Here is a 21,442-nt window from a genome sequence, read left to right as displayed (position 1 = left end):
TATGCAGGGAGAGTATGGAGCTTTTCTCAAATAGCGCGTCATTGCAATTATGAGGGACTCGAGGAGTTTGGAATCAGCAACTTACTTTGAAACTAAGTAAAGTTGTCCTCAACATGAGCTGTGGTTTGAACAACACACTGCTTTATTTGGCGTGGGACTGTTTGGAATGGTATGTCTTTGCCTTCTTCCTACCTGTGAACGGATTTACCCAGTGCGTTAAGGCAGTGACCTGCCGTGTGACGTTGACTCGAAACCACAGTGCAACTTGGCATTTTTCACATAATCGAAACACAGGCATAGATGAAGAGCTATAAATGTTCTTCTTCTGCCGTTGCTCCGCAGTCCGTTGTGGATCTTGCCTCTTCGGCGGTTTTCGCCAGACATCTGGCTTCCGAAGTTTCCAGTTCTTGTATCCCAACACCCGTAGGTCTTCTTGGTCACCATCTATCCACCTGGTTTTGAGACGGCAGCGCCCTCTACGACCTCTGGGAGTTCCAGTCAGAATCTTCTTCGGCGCCTCTGTGTCACCCGTCAGAGCCACACAGCCGGCTCACCGCAATCTTGCTGACGTTACTGTTTCACTGATAGATGGATCTTCATACGTAGTATAGAGCTCATTGTTATATCGTCTTCCTCACTATTTCTGCAGAGTAACTTCTCTCAAGGACATCCAGCATGTTGGTATCCTTACTGTTAGTGTCCCAGTTTCTGAGTGAGTATTGGTCTTGCAAATATTTCAACAACATTAATACAGTCGTGAGAGATAAGAGCCTTTCAGAAATTTTTTTCTGTTAAGGAAAAGTGAGCTCTATAAGTTACCACCAGCCATTGTTTAATATCGCCCCAGGTATCGTTGTTGTAAGTCACGGCCGTCGACCCAGGTTTTTAAAATCCTCAATCTTCTCGAGATACAGTTACTGATTTCGGCATATTGTCAATGTGGGCTCTTACCAAACCACCCATTTAGTCTTGAACTCATTGGTAGTCAGTGCCGTCTCCTTAGCAGCCTGTTTTAATGCAATAAGCAGAAGCGACAAATAACAGAAAAACATATTGCAAACGAGGAATTGAAACCCAAGTTTTCTGATTTGTAGTCTTCCGTATACTCAGTCACCGAGATAACAATTACACATGCAACTCTCATGCAACTCTAGTTTTCCATCAAGGTTATCAATTACACATGCTTATCATACAGACACGAAATTAATTTCGAGTGGCCGCTACAGGAAAGAATAAATTAGGTTTGCCAAAATCAGGCGAGAGAGTTAACAAGAGGAGTTAGTGCTCACACTGAACTCTTTATAATGTCTAAGCCTAAACAGAGACTAAAACCCACACTTACGGATTTGTAGTCCTACATTTACTCACCCGGAACAGAGCTTAACTACGTATGCTTGCCATGCAGGTATGAGGTTAATTATGGGTAATCAACACAGGAAAGAATAAACTATAGTTGGCAGAAATGGGTGACGAAACTAGAAAGAGAAATTAATTCACGCATTTTACTGCGTTGTCATGCAATGAATTCCTCCGCGATTATTTGCCTTAGCTGCTGGCGAATCTTCCGCGTTCCCATTGCGAATCCATCGATTTGCCCGTTAAGTTCATCGCCCCATTGGAGTTGACTAGAAGCAAGGCGAGGTCTACAAATAGCAGTCATATTCCCTCGGAAAACATCCGTTATATGAATCACAGCTTTGCTGAGTGGAGGATAACTTTCTGAGCTGAAGTTAGCTCTTCAACCTTCTCGATGAAATGACGCGAGTCTTTCGTGTATGAGTTGCTAGATCTCCGGCTATTTAATACGAGCAGGAGTTGATAGCACTAACAGTGATTCTCAGGGAAAGATCACTTTTACGAATTTTGGTTAGGTCATAAAGTCTGCGACACGTAACTTCTGTCTTCAATAAGGCTTTTTGAAAAATCAGCTGTAGCAGAGCATGCTGTTCTGTCACAGAATCATGAACTGAAGTTTCTCGAAAGTACAGTTTTGTAGAGATAAAAAAAGGGGAAGAATTTTATCAGAAAAGAAGAAACCATGAGATTTAGTGATATATGGACAGTAGCTCCAGAGAATTGACACATAAATTTTATCTCTGACAGATGAGAGTCTGTAGTTAAGTTTTATCTCTAAAAAAGATGACCTCAGCCGATCACGTGCAAACTTCTACCACACCCTTTTTCCATAGGAATCTGCAACGGTAATATAGTCAGTCAACGGTAATATAGTCAGCCAGACTCAACGGAACCAGGAGCATCTCTGAAGACGTCCAACGCAGCTCTGAACGAAACGTCAGGAACGAAAAAATTTCATGGACAACATCCATACAATCAGGAAGATTCGCCAGAAGCTAGCATTTTTGTGTTTAGTTGCTTGTTTTCTAATCTGTTCCCGCCGAACTTACATCTCTCTCTTACTTGAAAATTCAAAGAACACTTCAGTTTTTCTATACGGTACCAATTAACCTATGCAAATTTACACACTACGACACTCAGCTGCAAGACAGTGCACTGTAGATAGGCATGAAGAACATAAATATGCGCAATGCGAGTTTGTTTGTGTGTGTGTGTGTGTGTGTGTGTGTGTGTGTGTGTGTGTGTGTCCGAGGGATGGAGGGAGTCGGAAGACGTGGGGACGAGCAGAGAATGGAATAGGGAGTCGGAGAGAGAAAGCCGCATTTATCTACGTAAGATATTCCCACAGACATGCATCTAAAGACACTGAAACACAGGGAATGCTCCTGGGGGCAGGAATAAAATAAATGCTACTGTTATCCAGAAAGTAAATTTCCTCGTGCTATTAAAAGAAAGATAATATACACTCCTGGAAATGGAAAAAAGAACACATTGACACCGGTGTGTCAGACCCACCATACTTGCTCCGGACACTACGAGAGGGCTGTACAAGCAATGATCACACGCACGGCACAGCGGACACACCAGGAACCGCGGTGTTGGCCGTCGAATGGCGCTAGCTGCGCAGCATTTGTGCACCGCCGCCGTCAGTGTCAGCCAGTTTTCCGTGGCATACGGAGCTCCATCGCAGTCTTTAACACTGGTAGCATGCCGCGACAGCGTGGACGTGAACCGTATGTGCAGTTGACGGACTTTGAGCGAGGGCGTATAGTGGGCATGCGGGAGGCCGGGTGGACGTACCGCCGAATTGCTCAACACGTGTGGCGTGAGGTCTCCACAGTACATCGATGTTGTCGCCAGTGGTCGGCGGAAGGTGCACGTGCCCGTCGACCTGGGACCGGACCGCAGCGACGCACGGATGCACGCCAAGACCGTAGGATCCTACGCAGAGCCGTAGGGGACCGCGCCGCCACTTCCCAGCAAATTAGGGACACTGTTGCTCCTGGGGTATCGGCGAGGACCATTCGCAACCGTCTCCATGAAGCTGGGCTACGGTCCCGCACACCGTTAGGCCGTCTTCCGGTCACGCCCCAACATCGTGCAGCCCGCCTCCAGTGGTGTCGCGACAGGCGTGAATGGAGGGACGAATGGAGACGTGTCGTCTTCAGCGATGAGAGTCGCTTCTGCCTTGGTGCCAATGATGGTCGTATGCGTCTCTGGCGCCGTGCAGGTGAGCGCCACAATCAGGACTGCATACGACCGAGGCACACAGGGCCAACACCCGGCATCATGGTGTGGGGAGCGATCTCCTACACTGGCCGTACACCACTGGTGATCGTCGAGGGGACACTGAATAGTACACGGTACATCCAAACCGTCATCGAACCCATCGTTCTACCATTCCTAGACCGGCAAGGGAACTTGCTGTTCCAACAGGACAATGCACGTCCGCATGTATCCCGTGCTACCCAACGTGCTCTAGAAGGTGTAAGTCAACTACTCTGGCCAGCAAGATCTCCGGATCTGTCCCCCATTGAGCATGTTTGGGACTGGATGAAGCGTCGTCTCACGCGGTCTGCACGTCCAGCACGAACGCTGGTCCAGCTGAGGCGCCAGGTGGAAATGGCATGGCAAGCCGTTCCACAGGACTACATCCAGCATCTCTACGATCGTCTCCATGGGAGAATAGCAGCCTGCATTGCTGCGAAAGGTGGATATACACTGTACTAGTGCCGACATTGTGCATGCTCTGTTGCCTGTGTCTATGTGCCTGTGGTTCTGTCAGTGTGATCATGTGATGTATCTGACCCCAGGAATGTGTCAATAAAGTTTCCCCTTCCTGGGACAATGAATTCACGGTGTTCTTATTTCAATTTCCAGGAGTGTAGTTCCGTGGAAACCTGTATTGGACCAGCTACTTCCCAGTATACTCATCACGAAAACTGAAACACTTGTCGTCGCGTACCATTAGCCTTATTTTGATAAGGACTGGGTCCACAGCCTTGGTACAGTTACCGAAAGTTGTCATTGCGCTCGGTACAGCCTAAGCGGAGTGACAAATTTCATTAGCGTTATTATTGGAGGTGCGCAGAAAACTGACACCTAGGACTAAAGCCAGCAAGTGACGGATGTCTCTGTTTTCGATACTACTACACTACTGGCCATTAAAATTGCTACACCACGAAGATGACGTGCTACAGACGCGAAATTTAAGCGACAGAAAGAAAATGATGTGATATGCAAATGATCAACTTTTCAGAGCATTCACACAAGGTTGGCGCCGGTGGCGACACCTACAACGTGCTGACATGAGGAAAGTTTCCAACCGATTTCTGATACAAAAACAACAGTTGACCGACGTTGCCTGGTGAAACGTTGTTGTGATGCCTCGCGTAAGGAGGAGAAATGCGTATCATCACGTTTCCGACTTTGATAAAGGTCGGATTGTAGCCTACCGCGATTGCGGTTTATCGTATCGCGACACTGCTGCTAGCGTTGGTCGAGATCCAATGACTGTTAGCAGAATATGGCATCGGAGGATTCAGGAGGGTAATACGGAACGCGGTTTTTTTTTTTTTTTTTTTTTTTTTTTTGTGGTCTTAGGGCGCACAACTTCAACGGTCATTAGCGCCCAGACTACGTTAGGAATGCACCGCGAGTCACAAGTTTGAAACAGCAACGAAACGGAAAACACGATAAAAGACAGACTGACAGGCATAGGATGAAAAAAAAAAAACAGTATGATCAAATGTCCTTAGAGAGGATTGTCAAGTTGATAAAATGAAGAACGCGAGCAGCTGCTCGTGGATCATCCGCTAAAATGGCATCTAGAGTACATGGCAGGCCAAGATCAAGACGCAGTGTGTTAAAATCCGGGCAGGACGTTAAAATGTGGCGGACCGACAGCAATTGCCCACATGGGCAGAACGGCGCCGGCGCAGCCGTCAGCAGATCGCGATGGCTGAACCGGCAGTGTCCAATTCGTAACCGGGCCAAAACTACCTCCTCCCGCCGAGAAGGGCGTGAGGAGGACGTACAAGCCGCGGGAAGAGATTTCAAGGCCCGAAGCTTGTTGTCTGTAAGTGCAGCCCAATCGGCATGCCACAGCGATAAAATGCGCCGACAATTGACCCTGCTACAATCTGACGAAGGGACACAACAAGAAGCTGTCCGAGGCTGGAGGACCGCAGCCTTGGCCGCGGCATCTGCAGCTTCGTTCCCAGGGATACCGACATGGCCAGGAACCCACAGAAAGGTAACCGGAGAACCGACGTCCACCAGCTGCTGAAGAGAGCGTTGGATCCGGTGCACGAAAGGGTGAACCGGGTACGGATCACTGAGGCTCTGGATGGCGCTCAGGGAATCGGAGCAGATGACATATGCAGAATGTCGGTGGCGGCAGATGTAAAGAACAGCCTGGGAGAGGGCAAAGAGCTCAGCTGTGAAGACCGAACAATGGCCATGGAGGCGGTATTTGAAACTTTGTGCCCCGACAATAAAAGAACACCCGACCCCGTCATTGGTCTTAGAGCCATCTGTATAAATGAAGGTCATATTAATGAACTTCGAAAGAAGTTCGACAAAACGGGAGTGGTAGACTGAACCGGGGGTAACCTCCTTTGGGAGCGAGCTGAGGTCAAGGTGGACGCGAACCTGAGCCTGGAGCCAAGGTGGCGTGTGGCTCTCGCCCACTCGAAAGGTTGCAGGGAGTGAAAAATTAAGGTGTTGAAGGAGGCGACGAAAGCGAACTCCAGGGGGTAGCAGGGCAGAGACATACAACCCGTATTGACGGTCGAGAGAGTCATAAAAAAAGGAACGATAAGACGGGTGATCGGGCATTGCCAGTAGCCGCGCAGGTCGCCGAAGTGGCGTCAAATCGAAAGACCTGCACCAGGCGAACGGTCTACCCGACGGGAGGCCCTAGCCACACGACATTTCCATTTTATTACCGACAAAGCAGTATATCGCGCCGGTAGGTGAGTGGCAATTCACCAGCGTCAGCATGAAGACTCTCGACGGGACTAGTATAAAACGCACCGATCGCAAGTCGTAAACCCCGATGTTGTATGGAGTTGAGGCGGCGTAAGATGGATGGCCGTGCAGAGGAGTATACGAAGCTCCCATAATCCAGCTTGGAGCGGACGATCGACCGATATAGAAGAAGTAGGACGGTTCGATCCGCTCCCCACGACATACCACTGAGAACACGGAGGACATTTAGAGAACGGGTACAACGGGCAGCCAAATATGACACATGTGGAGACCAGCTAAGTTTCCTGTCAAATGTAAGGCCTAAAAATTTTGTTGTCTCCACGAATGGGAGAGCAACGGGACCGAGTCGTAAGGACGGTGGGAGAAACTCTTTGTAGCGCCAGAAGTTAATACAGACCGTCTTCTAGGCAGAAAAACGGAAGCCATTGGCGACACTCCAGGAGTAAAGACGGTCAAGAGAACGCTGAAGACAGCGCTCCAGGAAACACGTACGCTGCGCGCTGCAATAGATGGTAAAATCATCCACGAAAAGGGAGCCTGATACATCAGCTGGGAGGCAATCCATTATTGGATTGATCGCTATGGCGAAGAGAGCGACGCTCAAAACTGAGCCCTGTGGCACCCCATTCTCCTGGCGAAAGCTGTCTGACAGGACAGAACCCACACGTACCCTGAACTGTCGATCCATTAAAAAGGAACGAATAAAAAGAGGGAGGCGACCACGAAGGCCCCATTTATGCATGGTGCGGAGAACGCCCGCCCTCCAACAGGTGACGTAAGCCTTCCCCAAATCAAAGAACACAGCCGCGGTCGGGCGCTTCCGCAAGAAGTTATTCATAATGAAGGTCGACAAGGTAACCAGATGGTCAACAGCAGAGCGGCGCCTACGAAATCCACATTGTACATTGGTAAGTAGGCGTCGAGACTCGAGCAGCCAAACCAAACGGGAGTTAACCATTCGCTCCATCACTTTACAGACACAGCTGGTAAGCGAGATGGGTCGATAACTGGAAGGCAAGTGCTTGTCCTTCCCCGGCTTAGGGATCGGGACAACAATAGACTCGCGCCAGCATGCGGGAACATGTCCCTCAATCCAGATGCGATTGTAAGTACGAAGAAGAAAACCTTTACCCGCAGGAGAAAGGTTCTTCAGCATCTGAATATGAATAGAATCAGGCCCTGGAGCGGAGGACCGTGACCGGGCAAGTGCGTTTTCGAGTTCCCGCATGGTGAATGGGGCATTATAACTTTCACGATTCGGGGAGCGGAAGTTAGGTGGCCTAGCCTCCTCTGCCTGTTTGCGGGGGAGGAAGGCAGGGTGGTAATGAGCGGAGCTCGAAACCTCTGCGAAAAAGCGGCCGAAGGCATTGGAGACAGCCTCAGGGGCCACAAGGACGTCATTCGCGACCGTCAAGCCAGAAACTGGGGAGTGGACCTTAGTGCCAGATAGCCGGCGCAGGCTACCCCAGACAACAGAAGAAGGAGTAAAACTGTTGAAGGTGCTTGTGAAAGCAGTCCAGCTGGCTTTCTTGCTTTCATTAATAATACGACGACACTGTGCACGTAATCGTTTATAATTGATACAATTCGTCACTGTAGGGTGGCGTTTAAAGGTGCGTAAAGCACGTCGACGAGCACGTAAAGCGTCTCTACATGCTGCAGTCCACCAGGGGACCGGTACGCGACGTGGAGAAGAAGTAGGGTGAGGGATGGAATATTCAGCAGCAGTGAGAATGACTTCCGTGAGGTGTGCGACCTGACAATCGCAGCTTGTCAAGGTTTGATCCTGAAAGGTCGCCCTGGAAGAGAAGAGCCCCCAGTCTGCCTTGGAGATGGTCCAACTAGAGGAGCACGGAGAGGGGGTATGCTGCAGGAGATGGATAACACACGGGAAGTGGTCGCTCGAATATGTATCAGAAAGTGCATACCACTCAAACCGCCGTGCAAGTTGGGTAGTACATTTAGAGAGGTCTAAATGGGAATAGGTGTGAGATGTGCCCGAAAGAAAATTAGGGGCGCCAATATTGAGGCAGACAAGGTTGAGCTGGTTGAAAAGGTCTGCTAACAGGGAGCCCCTCGGGCAGGATGCCGGAGAGCCCCAAAGGGGATGGTGGGCATTGAAGTCTCCAGTTAACAAAAATGGTGCAGGTAGCTGAGCAATAAGTTGCATCATGTCTGCCCTGGTAACGGCAGATGACGATGGAGTGTAAACGGTACAAATGGAAAATGTAAAAGTGGGGAGAGTAATGCGGATGGCAACTGCCTGCAGGCCGGTGTGCAATGTGATGGGGTCGTAGTAAATATCATCCTGGACCAGCAACATAACCCCTCCATGAGCCGGAATACCTACCACAGGGGGTAGGTCAAAACGCACAGAGGTGTAGTGTGCCAAGGCAATTTGATCGCATGGGCGTAGCTTCGTTTCCTGGAGGGCTACGACGAGCGGACGGTGCAAGCGGAGCAGCAACTTCAAGTCCTCTCGGTTGGAGCGAATGCTGCGAATATTCCAGTGAATAAGTGCCATCGTAAGAAGAAAAGGAAGATAAAAGAAGGGGTCACCTCGAAGGCCGCTGAGGGCCTGGCTTCGAGCGAGCACTGCCGCCGCTATCAGTAGGCGGACAGTCATCGTCCATTGGGTCTATAGGTTCATCGGCCATCTTGGTAAGATGGCCGGGAGGGGGAGCTTCCTCCGCCGGTGAACGGCCAGATATTCGGCTACCAGCGGTGCGGCCAGGCGAAACGGATGACGGCCTGGGGCGGCAACCGCTGGGTGGCGCAGGAGAAGAAATGCGCCGTGGCGGAGAAGGAGAACTGTGCTTCCTATGAGCCTTCTTGGAAGGTCGTTTGGTGGAAGTACCGGTCGATGGCTGGGAGGTCGAGGTATGTAGGAAGTCTGCACGGGACGGTTCCTTCTTGAAGGCCCGTGCATCTGACTTCTGGGTCTTCGTCTTAGCAGAAGCTGATGAAGGGGCTGGTGTCTGTGGGGTGATGGGAGGAAGAGGAGACGTCGACAGCGCGATCTTAGCACTGGCCGAACGGACGACCGTGGTGCTGAAGGTCAGATCGCATGTCTGGGTTGCCACCTTCCTGGTAGTCCGAGGAGAGGAGAGGACAGTACTGTATTTCCCCACTGGGAGCAGCGTGGGCTTCCTACTAGCCAATAGCTTGCGAGCAGCCGAGGTGGACACTTTCTCTTTGACCCGAATTTCTTGGATACAGCGTTCTTCCTTATAGACGGGACAGTCGCGGGAGGATGCGGCATGGTCACCCTGACAGTTCACACAACGAGGAGACGGAGGTGGACAGTCACCCTCATGGGCATCCCTGCCACAAGTGACACATTTAGCCGCATTGGAACAAGACTGGCGAGTGTGATTGAAACGCTGACACTGGTAGCAGCGCGTAGGTGTCGGGACATAGGGGCGAACAGAAATAACCCCGTAGCCCGCCTTGATGCGCGATGGCAGCTGAACACTATCAAAGGTCAAGAAAAGTGTCCGGGTCGGTACAAGGTCATTGTTGACCTTTTTCATGACCCTATGGACAGCCGTCACGCCCTGCTCAGCGAGGAAAGATTGAATCTCCTCGTCAGTCAATCCGTCGAGGGATCTAGTATAGACCACACCACGAGACGAGTTCAAAGTTCGGTGAGCCTCCACCCGGACAGGGAACGTGTACAGGAGTGTGGCCCGAAGCAGTTTTTGTGCCTGAAAGGCGCTCTCAGTTTCTAGTAACAACGTACCATTACGCAACCTGGTACAAGATTTGACAGATCTGGCTATGGCATCTACGCCCTTCTGGATAACGAAAGGGTTGACAGAGGAAAAATCCTTTCCATCCTCAGATCGAGAAACGACGAGGAACTGTGGGGTAGGCGGTAGTACTTTCGTCACTGGGGGCTGGTCATGTTTCCGTTTGTGGGCAGAAGTCGAGAGAGAAGAAGAGAAATCCATTGCGGAGGAATCCCCCATGATTGCCAGCGTCTCCGATGGCGCGCTCCTTCCTTAAGGGGACGCTCTCAGAGGGCACTCCCGCCTTAGGTGAATGTTTACACCTCAGGTCACACCTCTCGAGAAACAGACGGAGGGACCAATCGGCATGGTCAGAAGGTATCAGCTCAGGCAATCACCCCTCCCTGGGCCTGGCCTTTACCAGGGGGTACGTGCGTGCCTTATTTGTCTACCCAGGGCGGGGAATTACGCGTTACCCCGTCACCGGCTACGCGAGCGAACGCGTGGGTCGGCCTTCAGGCGCGCACAGGGAGGAAGGAAGAAGAAGAAGAAGAAAAAGAAGAGAGAGGGGGAGAGAGAGGACAGACTGTCTCAAACGCCGAGGCGGAGACCAGAGAAGGCAAGGAGAAGAAGGCAAGGAGAAGAAGGCAAGGAGAAGAAGGCAAGGGAAAGAGTAAGGAAGACAGTGAGATGGAGAAGAACAAAGAAAGGAACCAACCAAAGAAGGAAGAAACGAGAAGTGAAAAACCAAAAAGACCACAAATATAGGTCGTGGGACCGTCCGTCTCCGGACGCAGGCGCTAACTACCCCCTTGAGGGGGATGGACTCCTTTTAGTCGCCTCTTACGACAGGCAGGAAGACCTCGGGCCTATTCTAACCCCCGGACCCGCAGGGGGGACGGAACGCCGTGCTGGATCCCAACGGCTTCGTATCACTAGCGGTAGAGATGACAGGCATCTTATCCGCACGGCTGTAACGGATCGTGCAGCCACATCTCGATCCCTGACTCAACAGATGGGGACGTTTACAAGACAACAACCATCTGCACGAACAGTTCGACGTCGTTTGCAGCAGCATGGACTATCAGCTCGGAGACCATGGCTGCTACACCACAGAAAGGAGCGCCTGCGATGGTGTACTCGACGACGAACCTGGGTGCACGAATGGCAAAACGTCATTTTTTCGGATGAATCCAGGTTCTGTTTACAGCATAATGATGGTCGCATCCGTGTTTGGCGACATCGCGGTGAACGCACATTGGACGCGTGTATTCGTCATCGCCATACTGGCGTATCACCCGGCTTGATGGTATGGGGTGCCATTGGTTACACGTCTCGGTCAACTGTCGTTCGCATTGACGGCACTTTGAACAGTGGACGTTACATTTCAGATGTGTTACTACGACCCGTGGCTCTACCGTTCATTCGATCCCTGCGAAACCCTACATTTCAGCAGGATAATGTACGACCGCATGTTGCAGGTCCTGTACGGGCTTTTCTGTATAAAGAAAATGTTCTACTGCTGGCCTGGCCAGCACATTCTCCAGATCTGTCACCAATTGAAAACGCCTGATCAATGGTGGTCGAGCAACTGGCTCGTCACAATACGCCAGTCACTACTCTTGATGGACTGTGGTATCGTGTTGAAGCTGCATGGGCAGCTGTACCTGTACACGCCATCCAAGCTCTGTTTGACTCTTTGCGCAGGCGTGTCAAGGCCGCTATTACGGCAACAGGTGGTTGTTCTGAGTACTGATTTCTCAGGATCTATGCACCCAAATTGCGTGAAAATGTAATCACATGTCAGTTCTAGTATATTTGTCCAACGAATATCCGTTTATCATCTGCATTTCTTCTTCGTGTAGCAGTTTTAATGGCCAGTAGTGTATTACATAATTTGAGTTATGTGAGTGAACAGCTTACAGTTGGAACGAGCAAACTCTCGAGTTTTACATGGTTCCCGCTACGTATCAACAGTTTGCGCCCACTTCAGTTCTAGTAAAAATGGTGTCCGGACAACAGAAGCGTTTTGTGTTCTTTGTTTCGCGCAGTGCTGGTCAGTACCAACTGTTGAGTGTGACTAGGCGTGCTAGGTATGCTGTGGATCCTCCTACAGCACAGAACGTTGGACGATGGCATGAACAATTCCGAGAAACAGGTTGTTTGTGTAGAGGCAAGTCGCCGGAGTGTCCCCGAGTGTCCGAAACAGGCGTCGAACGCGTGCGCCATACTCTGGCAAGGAGTCCGCAGAAATACGTTCGCCGAGCTGCTCGACAGCTCAACATGCCACCGATGCCCGGCTGGGGTGCGTTGCGTCGACATTTACACACGAAACCATACAAAATTCAGCTACTGCAAGCTCTTCGTGAAGGTAACAGATAACAGCGTTTGGGGTTCTGTGATTTCGTTCTCGCCAAGTTTTCTTCCACGTTTAGTGTATAGTGACGAGGCAACATTCTATTTAAATGGAAAGGTGGACCGTCATAATGTGAGAATACGGGGTACAGAAAACCACATACAGCTGTACAACATGAGAGGGACTCTCCAAAACTTAATGTGTTTTGAGCAGCTTCATGGGAAAAGGGGTATGGTCCAATTTTCTTTGCCGTGAAGACTGTTGCAGGGAGCATATATCTCGATATGCTTGAAAACTTTCTTTTCCCACAGCTGGAGACTGATTCGAAGCTTCGTTTACCAACGGGATGGGGCACTGCCACACTGGCATCTGGAAGTGCAGGAGCTTTTAAATCAAAGGATTACTGAACGATAGATCCGTCGCACTGGACCAAATGATTCAGCCTTACACTACCGGCTTCCAAGGTCACCAGACCTGACTGTTTGTGATTATTTCTTGTGGGGGTTTATAAAAGACTCTGTTTATGTGCCTCCGTTACCAACAACAATGAATGAACTGAGACATAGGATAACAGCATCTGTGGAAGCCGTAACTCAAGACATGGTCGCTGCAGTGTGGGAACAATCTGAATACCGCACAGACATATGCCGTGCATCTCAAGGGGGGCATACTTAACACCTATGAAAAGGTATGAAAAAAAAACTGAGTTTCCCGTTCATCGAAAAACAAAATTCATTGTACATGTTTATTAGTTTCAGAAATATACACGAGGCAAATCGGATGATCCTTTTTAATACACGCTGTGTGTTCTTTACTTCATTTCGTGCCATCCTTTTTACCAGAAATCACAAAAGACGCGTTAGGAGCAGTGAAGTAGGTCGTTTTTTAGTAGCTCGACTGCGTTAACACTCCAGGAGCACAGCACTGTGGGGCAGAACAGAAGGTGTGAGAATGACTTTCACTACGGAACTGCGAAGAGGGCTAACGATGTGGGCGGCTAACTTCCAATACTCGTCGTTAATTACCTAAAGCCCGTAACTGTTAAAGCTACAGGTCTCACCATTTGACAGCAACAATAAACTAACTGTACATTGCTACTGTTGTTGTTGTGGTCTTCAGTCCTGAGACTGGTTTCATGCAGCTCTCCATGCTACTCTACCCTGTGCAAGCTTTTTCATCTCCCAGTACCTACTGCAACCTACATCCTTCTGAATCTGCTTAGTGTATTCATCTCTTGGTCTCCCCCTACGATTTTTACCCTCCACGCTGCCCTCCAATACTAAATTGGTGATCCCTTGATGCCTCAGAACATGTCCTACCAACCGATCCCTTCTTCTGGTCAAGTTGTGCCACAAACTTCTCTTCTCCCCAATCCTATTCAATACTTCCTCATTAGTTATGTGATCTACCCATCTAATCTTCAGCATTCTTCTGTAGCACCACATTTCGAGAGCTTCTATTCTCTTCTTGTCCAAACTATTTATCGTCCATGTTTCACTTCCATACATGGCTACACTCCATACAAATACTTTCAGAAATGACTTCCTGACACTTAAATCAATACTGGATGTTAACAAATTTCTCTTCTTCAGAAGCGCTTTCCTTGCCATTGCCAGCCTACATTTTGTATCCTCTCTACTTCGACCATCATCAGTTATTTTGCTCCCCAAATAGCAAAACTCCTTTACTACTTTAAGTGCCTCATTTCCTAATCTAATTCCCTCAGTATCACCCGACTTAATTAGACTACATTCCATTATCCTTGTTTTGCTTTTGTTGATGTTCATCTTATATCCTCCTTTCAAGACACTGTCCATTACATTCAACTGCTCTTCCAAGTCCTTTGCTGTCTCTGACAGAATTACAATGTCATCGGCGAACCTCAAACTTTTTATTTCTTCTCCATGGACTTTAATACCTACTCCGAATTTTTCTTTTGTTTCCTTTACTGCTTGCTCAATATACAGATTGAACAACATCGAGGACAGGCTACAACCCTGTCTTACTCCCTTCCCAACCACTGCTTCCCTTTCATGTCCCTCGACTCTTATAACTGCCATCTGGTTTCTGTACAAATTGTAAATAGCCTTTCGCTCCCTGTATTTTACCCCTGCCACCTTTAGAATTTGAAAGAGAGTATTCCAGTCAACATTGTCAAAAGCTTTCTCTAAGTCTACAAATGCTAGAAACGTAGGTTTGCCTTTCCTTAATCTTTCTTCTAAGATAAGTCGTAAGGTCAGTATTGCCTCACGTGTTCCAGTGTTTCTACGGAATCCAAACTGATCTTCCCCGAGGTTGCCTTCTACTAGTTTTTCCATTCGTCTGTAAAGAATTCGTGTTAGTATTTTGCAGCTGTGACTTATTAAGCTGATAGTTCGGTAATTTTCACATCTGTCAACAGCTGCTTTCTTTGGGATTGGAATTATTATATTCTTCTTGAAGTCTGAGGGTATTTCGCCTGTTTCATACATCTTGCTCACCAGATGGTGGAGTTTTGTCAGGACTGGCTCTCCTAAGGCCGTCAGTAGTTCCAATGGAATATTGTCTACTCCCGGGGCCTTGTTTCGACTCAGGTCTTTCAGTGCTCTGTCAAACTATTCACGCAGTATCGTATCTCCCATTTCATCTTCATCTACATCCTCTTCCATTTCCATAATACTGGCCTCAAGTACATCGCCCTTGTATAGACCCTCTATATACTCCTTCCACCTTTCTGCTTTCCCTTCTTTGCTTAGAACTGGGTTTCCATCTGAGCTCTTGATATTCATACAAGTCGTTCTCTTATCTCCAAAGGTCTCTTTAATTTTCCTGTAGGCGGTATCCATCTTACCCCTAGTGAAATAGGCCTCTACATCCTTACATTTGTCCTCTAGCCATCCCTGCTTAGCCATTTTGCACTTCCTGTCGATCTCATTTGTGAGACGTTTGTATTCCTTTTTGCCTGTTTCACTTACTGCATTTTTATATTTTCTCCTTTCATTAATTAAATTCAATATTTCTTCTGTTACCCAAGGATTTCTACTAGCCCTCGTCTTTTTACCTACTTGATCCTCTGCTGCCTTCACTACTTCATCCCTCAAAGCTACCCATTCTTCCTCTACTGTATTTATTTCCCCCATTCCTGTCAATTGCTCCCTTATGCTCTCCCTGAATCTCTGTACAACCTCTGGTTCTTTTAGTTTATCCAGGTCCCATCTCCTTAAATTCCCACCTTTTCGCAGTTTCTTCAGTTTTAATCTACAGGTCATAACCAATAGATTGTGGTCAGAGTCCACATCTGCCCCTGGAAATGTCTTACAATTTAAAACCTGGTTCCTAAATCTCTGTCTTACCATTATATAATCTATCTGATACCTTTTAGTATCTCCAGGGTTCTTCCATGTATGCAACCTTCTTTCATGATTCTTAAACCAAGTGTTAGTTATGATTATGTTGTGCTCTGTGCAAAATTCTACCAGGCGGCTTCCTCTTTCATTTCTGTCCCCCAATCCATATTCACCTACTATGTTTCCTTCTCTCCCTTTTCCTACACTCGAATTCCAGTCACCCATGACTATTACATTTTCGTCTCCCTTCACAATCTGAATAATTTCTTTTATTTCATCATACATTTCTTCAATTTCTTCGTCATCTGCAGAGCTAGTTGGCATATAAACTTGTACTACTGTAGTAGGTGTGGGCTTCGTATCTATCTTGGTCACAATAATGCGTTCACTATGCTGTTTGTAGTAGCTTACCCGCATTCCTATTTTCCTATTCATTATTAAAGCTACTCCTGCATTACCCCTATTTGATTTTGTGTTTATAACCCTGTAGTCACCTGACCAGAAGTCTTGTTCCTCCTGCCACCGAACTTCACTAATTCCCACTATATCTAACTTCAACCTATCCTTTTCCCTTTTTAAATTTTCTAATCTACCTGCCCGATTAAGGGATCTGACATTCCACGCTCCGATCCGTAGAACGCCAGTTTTCTTTCTCCTGATAACGACATCCTCTTGAGTAGTCCCCGCCCGGAGATCCGAATGGGGGACTATTTTACCTCCGGAATATTTTACCCAAGAGGACGCCATCATCATGCAATCATACAGTAAAGCTGCATGCCCTCGGGAAAAATTACGGCTGTAGTTTCCCCTTGCTTTCAGCCGTTCGCAGTACCACCACAGCAAGGCCGTTTTGGTTATTGTTACAAGGCCAGATCAGTCAATCATCCAGACTGTTGCCCTTGCAACTACTGAAAAAGCTGCTGCCCCTCTTCAGGAACCACACGTTTGTCTGGCCTCTCAACAGATACCCCTCCGTTGTGGTTGCACCTACGGTACGGCTATCTGTATCGCTGAGGCACGCAAGCCTCCCCACCAACGGCAAGGTCCATGGTTCATGGGGGGACATTGCTACTATTGTAAAGAATTGATGTAGTGGCGTAAAACCTATACGACGATTTAGATACTGTGATGGGTTGAGCTCTGTGTGGTAGCATTGTTCACTGCATTACTAACCGTTAGGCGCAGATCCCAATGATGCCACAAGAAAGACAATGCGACACACTGCACTAAATTTCGCACGATGTGACACTTAGATGTGCAATAGTTGTGTTCCCACTGGACTGACAAGACAACAAGATGACGTAGCAGGCAGCGAAAGCATCGCGTGCCGCACATCGCTCCCAACTTCATCCCGGAAAACTTTACCAAGCGAGGTGGCACAGTGGTTAGCACACTGGACTCGCATTCACGAGAACAACGGTTCAAGATCGCGTCCGGCAATACTGATTTAGCTTTCTCGTGATTACTCTTAATCGATTCAGGCAAATGCCGGGATCGTTCCTTTGAAATGGCACAACGGTCTGTGGATGAATGTGTAACGCCACAGCGCAATTTCACTGTGCGGCTGGCAGGGGCAGTAAAAAGGGCATAAAGCCCTTGCGAAATTTATTTGTGTACTCAGTTGGACATTATATACCCGCCAGGTTAGCCGAAAGCGCTAACGCGCTGCTTCCTGGACTCGGGTAGGCGCGTTGGCCCCGGATCGAATCCGCCTGGCGGATTAACGACGACAGCCGGTGTGCCGGCCGGCCTGGATGTGGGTTTTAGGCGGTTTTCCACATCCCCCTAGGTAAATACCGGGCTGGTCCCCACTTCCCGCCTCAGTTACACGGCTCGTAGACATTGGAACACTTTCGTCCTATTCTATGGATTACACTAGTCGCAGACAGTTGGGGTACACTAATTCCGTCCCAGGGGGTACAGGGTGGTGGCAGGAAGGGCATCCGGCCACCCCTTCCACTACCATTGCCAAATCCGATTAACCATGCCGACCCTGCCTCACTATGGGAAAAAGCACAAGCTAAAGCGTCAAGCACTCAGTTGGGCTTTAACTATGCACATGAACAGTATAGGCGGATGTCAGAATTTGAGCATAGGACGCGCTGTTGTCTCAAAGTAGTCGGTTGGAGTAATCGGCAAATCGGTCGACAGTTGAACAGGAGCGTTCCCACTATTCGGCGATGTTTGCAGGAATTGTTGAACCACTGCTGAACATAACATCAAGAAGGAAGCAGTCGACGTACTGGGAGCAAGCAATCGTCAGAAAGGCTCAAATGGTTCAAATGGCTCTGAGCGCTATGGGACTTAACATCTGGGGTCATCAGTCCCCTAGAACTTAGAACTACTTAAACCTATCTAACCTAAGGACATCACACACATCCATGCCCGAGGCAGGATTCGAACCTGCGACCGTAGCGGTCACGCGGTTCCAAACTGAAGCGCTTAGAACCGCACGGCCACACCGGCCGGCCGTCAGAGAGGCACTCGGAGTCCCGGATTCTTCATTATCATTGAAAGAACGTGCAACTGGTGCTTCACTGAGGACAAGCGCCAATAACAGGTGCTTCACAGAAAGGGGGCTGAGCTCACAGCGTCCCTTCCGCCGACTGCCATTTACCTCGGTACACCAAAAAGCCCGCCTGAAGTGGTGTTGGGGACATTCGGCCTACAATCTCATTGACTGGAGTAGAACTGCCTTCAGTGATCAGTCGCACCTCGAACTGAGCCTCACTGACCAGCAAAGACGTGGTGAGGACGCCCTGGATAGCTGTGGAATACCAACATCGCCCACCATACGGCCTCACAACCATGATTCCCGGCGGGGTCAGGGATTTTCACCTGCCTCGAGATGACTGGGTGTTTGTGTTGTCCTCATCATTTCATCATCATTCATGAAGGTGGCGAGATTGGACTGAGCAAAGGTTGGGAATTTGTACGGGCGCTGGTAACCGCGCAGTTGAGCGCCCCACAAACCAAACATCACCATCTCACAACCAGGAGGCGTCTGGGATGCCATTTCATTTCACAGCAGGACCGCCTTGGTTGTAATCCATGGCACCCTTACAGGAAAGCAGTACGTCGACGACGTTCTACGCCACATTTTCTTGCCCTTCATGGTCCGCCATCATGGGCTTACATTTCAGAAAGATAATATCCGCCGCCCACAGCCAGACCTACAGCTTGTCTTCGTGCTTGCCAAGCCCTACACTGGCCAGCAAGCATCTCTCTCCAACTGAGAACTTTTGGGCATTATGGCCAGTACTCTACAACCAGCTCGGGATTTGGACGAGCTAACACGCCAATTGGACATAATTTGGCAGACGTCCAACAGCTCTATCAATCAATTCCTACTTGAAAAACTGCTTGCATAAGGGCCAGACGTGGACAAATGCATTTTTCACTTGCTCAATTTGTGACGCTCTTTCTCTTGAATAAATCATCCAATTATTTTAAACTGTAATCATCGTTTATCTATAGATGTACGTCACATCTATCGATTTCCGTCCCATTCTGGTAATTGTTTCAGGGTGCATTGGTTTTTTTGTTTTTTTTTTTTTTTTTCCTTAGAGTGTAGGCGGAAGTTTTATCCTGCTCCTTTATCCTCTTTATTGCGAGATTATAATGGGAACTGCTATTCCTGCAATCGTTTCAACACAGTTTTAATGTGATTTTTGCTTCCCGATTTCCCCCTGTGGCAAAAATTTAATGTCATTCCATCAAACTACACATGCGCGATTCTGAAGAACATTCTTCCTGCACCTATGGTGCACGAAAACTGGCGTGAAATTCTACGTAGCAAAGAGAGAACAATGAGAGCACTCAATGTGTGCAGGTCAGTAGGTGACGAGCAGCTGAGTCAGCCACGCCTCCGGAAAAGCGGGTTGGAATATCGTCTCAGTTATGTGACTCGATTTGCGATTTCCTATCAGAGAGGTCACAGTTCGTAGTAACTGACGGAAAGTCATCGAGTAAAACAGAAGTGATTTCAGGCGTTCCCCAAGGCAGTGTTATAGGCCCTTTGCTGTTCCTTATCTATGTAAACGATTTGGGAGACAATCTGAGCAGCCGTCTTTGGTTGTTTGCAGATGACGCTGTCGTTCGTCGACTAATAAAGTCGTCAGAAGATCAAAACAAACTGCAAAACGATTTAGGAAAAAATATCTGAATGGTGCGAAAAGTGGCAGTTCACCCTAAATAACGAAAAGTGTGAGGTCATCCACATGAGTACTAAAAGGAACTCGTTCAACTTCTAAAAGCCGTAAATTGAACTAAATACCTAGGTATTAGAATTACGACCAACTTAAATTGGAAAGAAGACATAGAAAATGTTGTGGGGAAGGCTAACCAATGACTGCGTTTTATTGGCAGGAGACTTAGAAAATGTAACAGAGCTACTACGGAGACTGCCTACACTACGCTTGTCCGTCCTCTTTTAGATTACTACTGCGCGGTGTGGGATCCTTACCAGATAGGACTGACGGAGTAAATCGAAAAAGTTCAAAGAAGGACAGCACGTTTTGTATTATCGCGAAATATGGGAGAAAGTGTCACAGAAATGATACAGGATTTGGGCTGGAAATCGTTAAAAGAAAGACGTTTTTCATTGCGGCGGAAGCTTCTCACGAAATTCCAATCACCAACTTTCTGCTCCGAATGCGAAAATATTTTGTTGACACCGACCTACATACGGCGGAACGATCACCACGATAAAATAAGGGAAATCAGAGCTGGTGCGGAAAGATATAGGTGTTCATTCTTTCCGCGCGCTATACGAGATTGGAATAATAGAGAATTGTGAAGGTGGTTCGATGAACCTTGTGCCAGGCACTTAAATGTGATTTGCAGAGTATCCATGTAGATGTAGATGGACACGCGCAGCCCTGAGGACGACGATGCGTTCCTGCGCAGGTGCCACGTTATTTTGCGCGAGCTCAGCTCACGTGCACCCCCACCTCCCCGAGTGTGTGGGTTATTTTGTGATCTAGGAAATTTACTTTCTGGAAACTTCTTGTAATACACCCACAGACAAGCCACGGTGGCACGGATGCTAAGAGAGAAGAAACTACAGGTGGAGACAGAGGAGCGCGGAGGACCCCCGGCGAAGGCCCGGCACGGCGCGGCTTACGAGCAGCGCGGACTCCTGCGAGGGCGAGCGGGCGAGGACGACGGCGGGGTGGGGGACGACGACGCTAAGGTGCCGGGCGCAGACGAGCCAGCGGCCGAGGAGGCGCGCGCACGGAGTCAGCAGAGCGGCCGGGCTGACCTGGAAGACGGGCTGCGGCCCGCGCCCCGGAGCCAGCGGCGACTGCAGCGCCGCCGCCGGCGCCGCCACCAGGCTGTCCGGCGTGAAGACGTCGACGGTGGGCTCGCGGAACAGCCAGCCGCCGTCAGAGTCGTTGCGCGGCACCACGCGCATGCTGATGCTCAGGTAGCCGTACCGGCTGAACACGTTGATGCCCGCGCCCAGCCGCAGCGTGTTCTGCAGCGACGCCGCCGCCGCCGGCGCCGACACCGGCTTCTGGCGCGCCGCCGAGGCGGGGGCGGCGGGGGTGGCAGAGGCCAGCAGCAGCGACGCCGCCAGCAGCAGGCAGGGCGCGGGCGGGCGCAGCCGCGGGGGCGGCATGGCGGCAGCGGGGGCGGTACCTGCGACACACCACACCACCACCTCAGTACACGCGGCA

The 21,442-nt window shown here is 49.1% G+C and overlaps 1 protein-coding gene and 1 long non-coding RNA gene across 2 annotated transcripts in view; both read right to left on the bottom strand.

Moving 5' to 3' along the window:
- Nucleotides 1-21,177, bottom strand: part of LOC124709099 (torso-like protein) — a 110,029-nt gene extending 88,852 nt beyond the window's left edge. Inside the window, exons 1-2 of the mRNA XM_047240747.1 lie at nucleotides 21,094-21,177; nucleotides 20,887-21,024 (exon numbers count right to left, since the gene is read on the bottom strand). Of these exons, the coding sequence (XP_047096703.1) occupies nucleotides 20,887-21,024; nucleotides 21,094-21,177 (222 nt within the window). The remainder of the gene's footprint in view (nucleotides 1-20,886; nucleotides 21,025-21,093) is intronic.
- A 185-nt stretch (nucleotides 21,178-21,362) lies between these two features.
- The window catches only part of LOC124805323, a 399,521-nt gene continuing 399,441 nt past the window's right edge, over nucleotides 21,363-21,442 (bottom strand). Inside the window, exon 3 of the long non-coding RNA XR_007017439.1 lies at nucleotides 21,363-21,404. This is a non-coding gene — a long non-coding RNA (uncharacterized LOC124805323). The remainder of the gene's footprint in view (nucleotides 21,405-21,442) is intronic.

This window comes from Schistocerca piceifrons, chromosome 7 (assembly GCF_021461385.2).
Source record: "Schistocerca piceifrons isolate TAMUIC-IGC-003096 chromosome 7, iqSchPice1.1, whole genome shotgun sequence".
Taxonomy (NCBI): domain Eukaryota; kingdom Metazoa; phylum Arthropoda; class Insecta; order Orthoptera; family Acrididae; genus Schistocerca; species Schistocerca piceifrons.
Note: the sequence above shows the minus strand (reverse complement) of the source record. Positions and strands in the feature narration are given on the sequence as shown.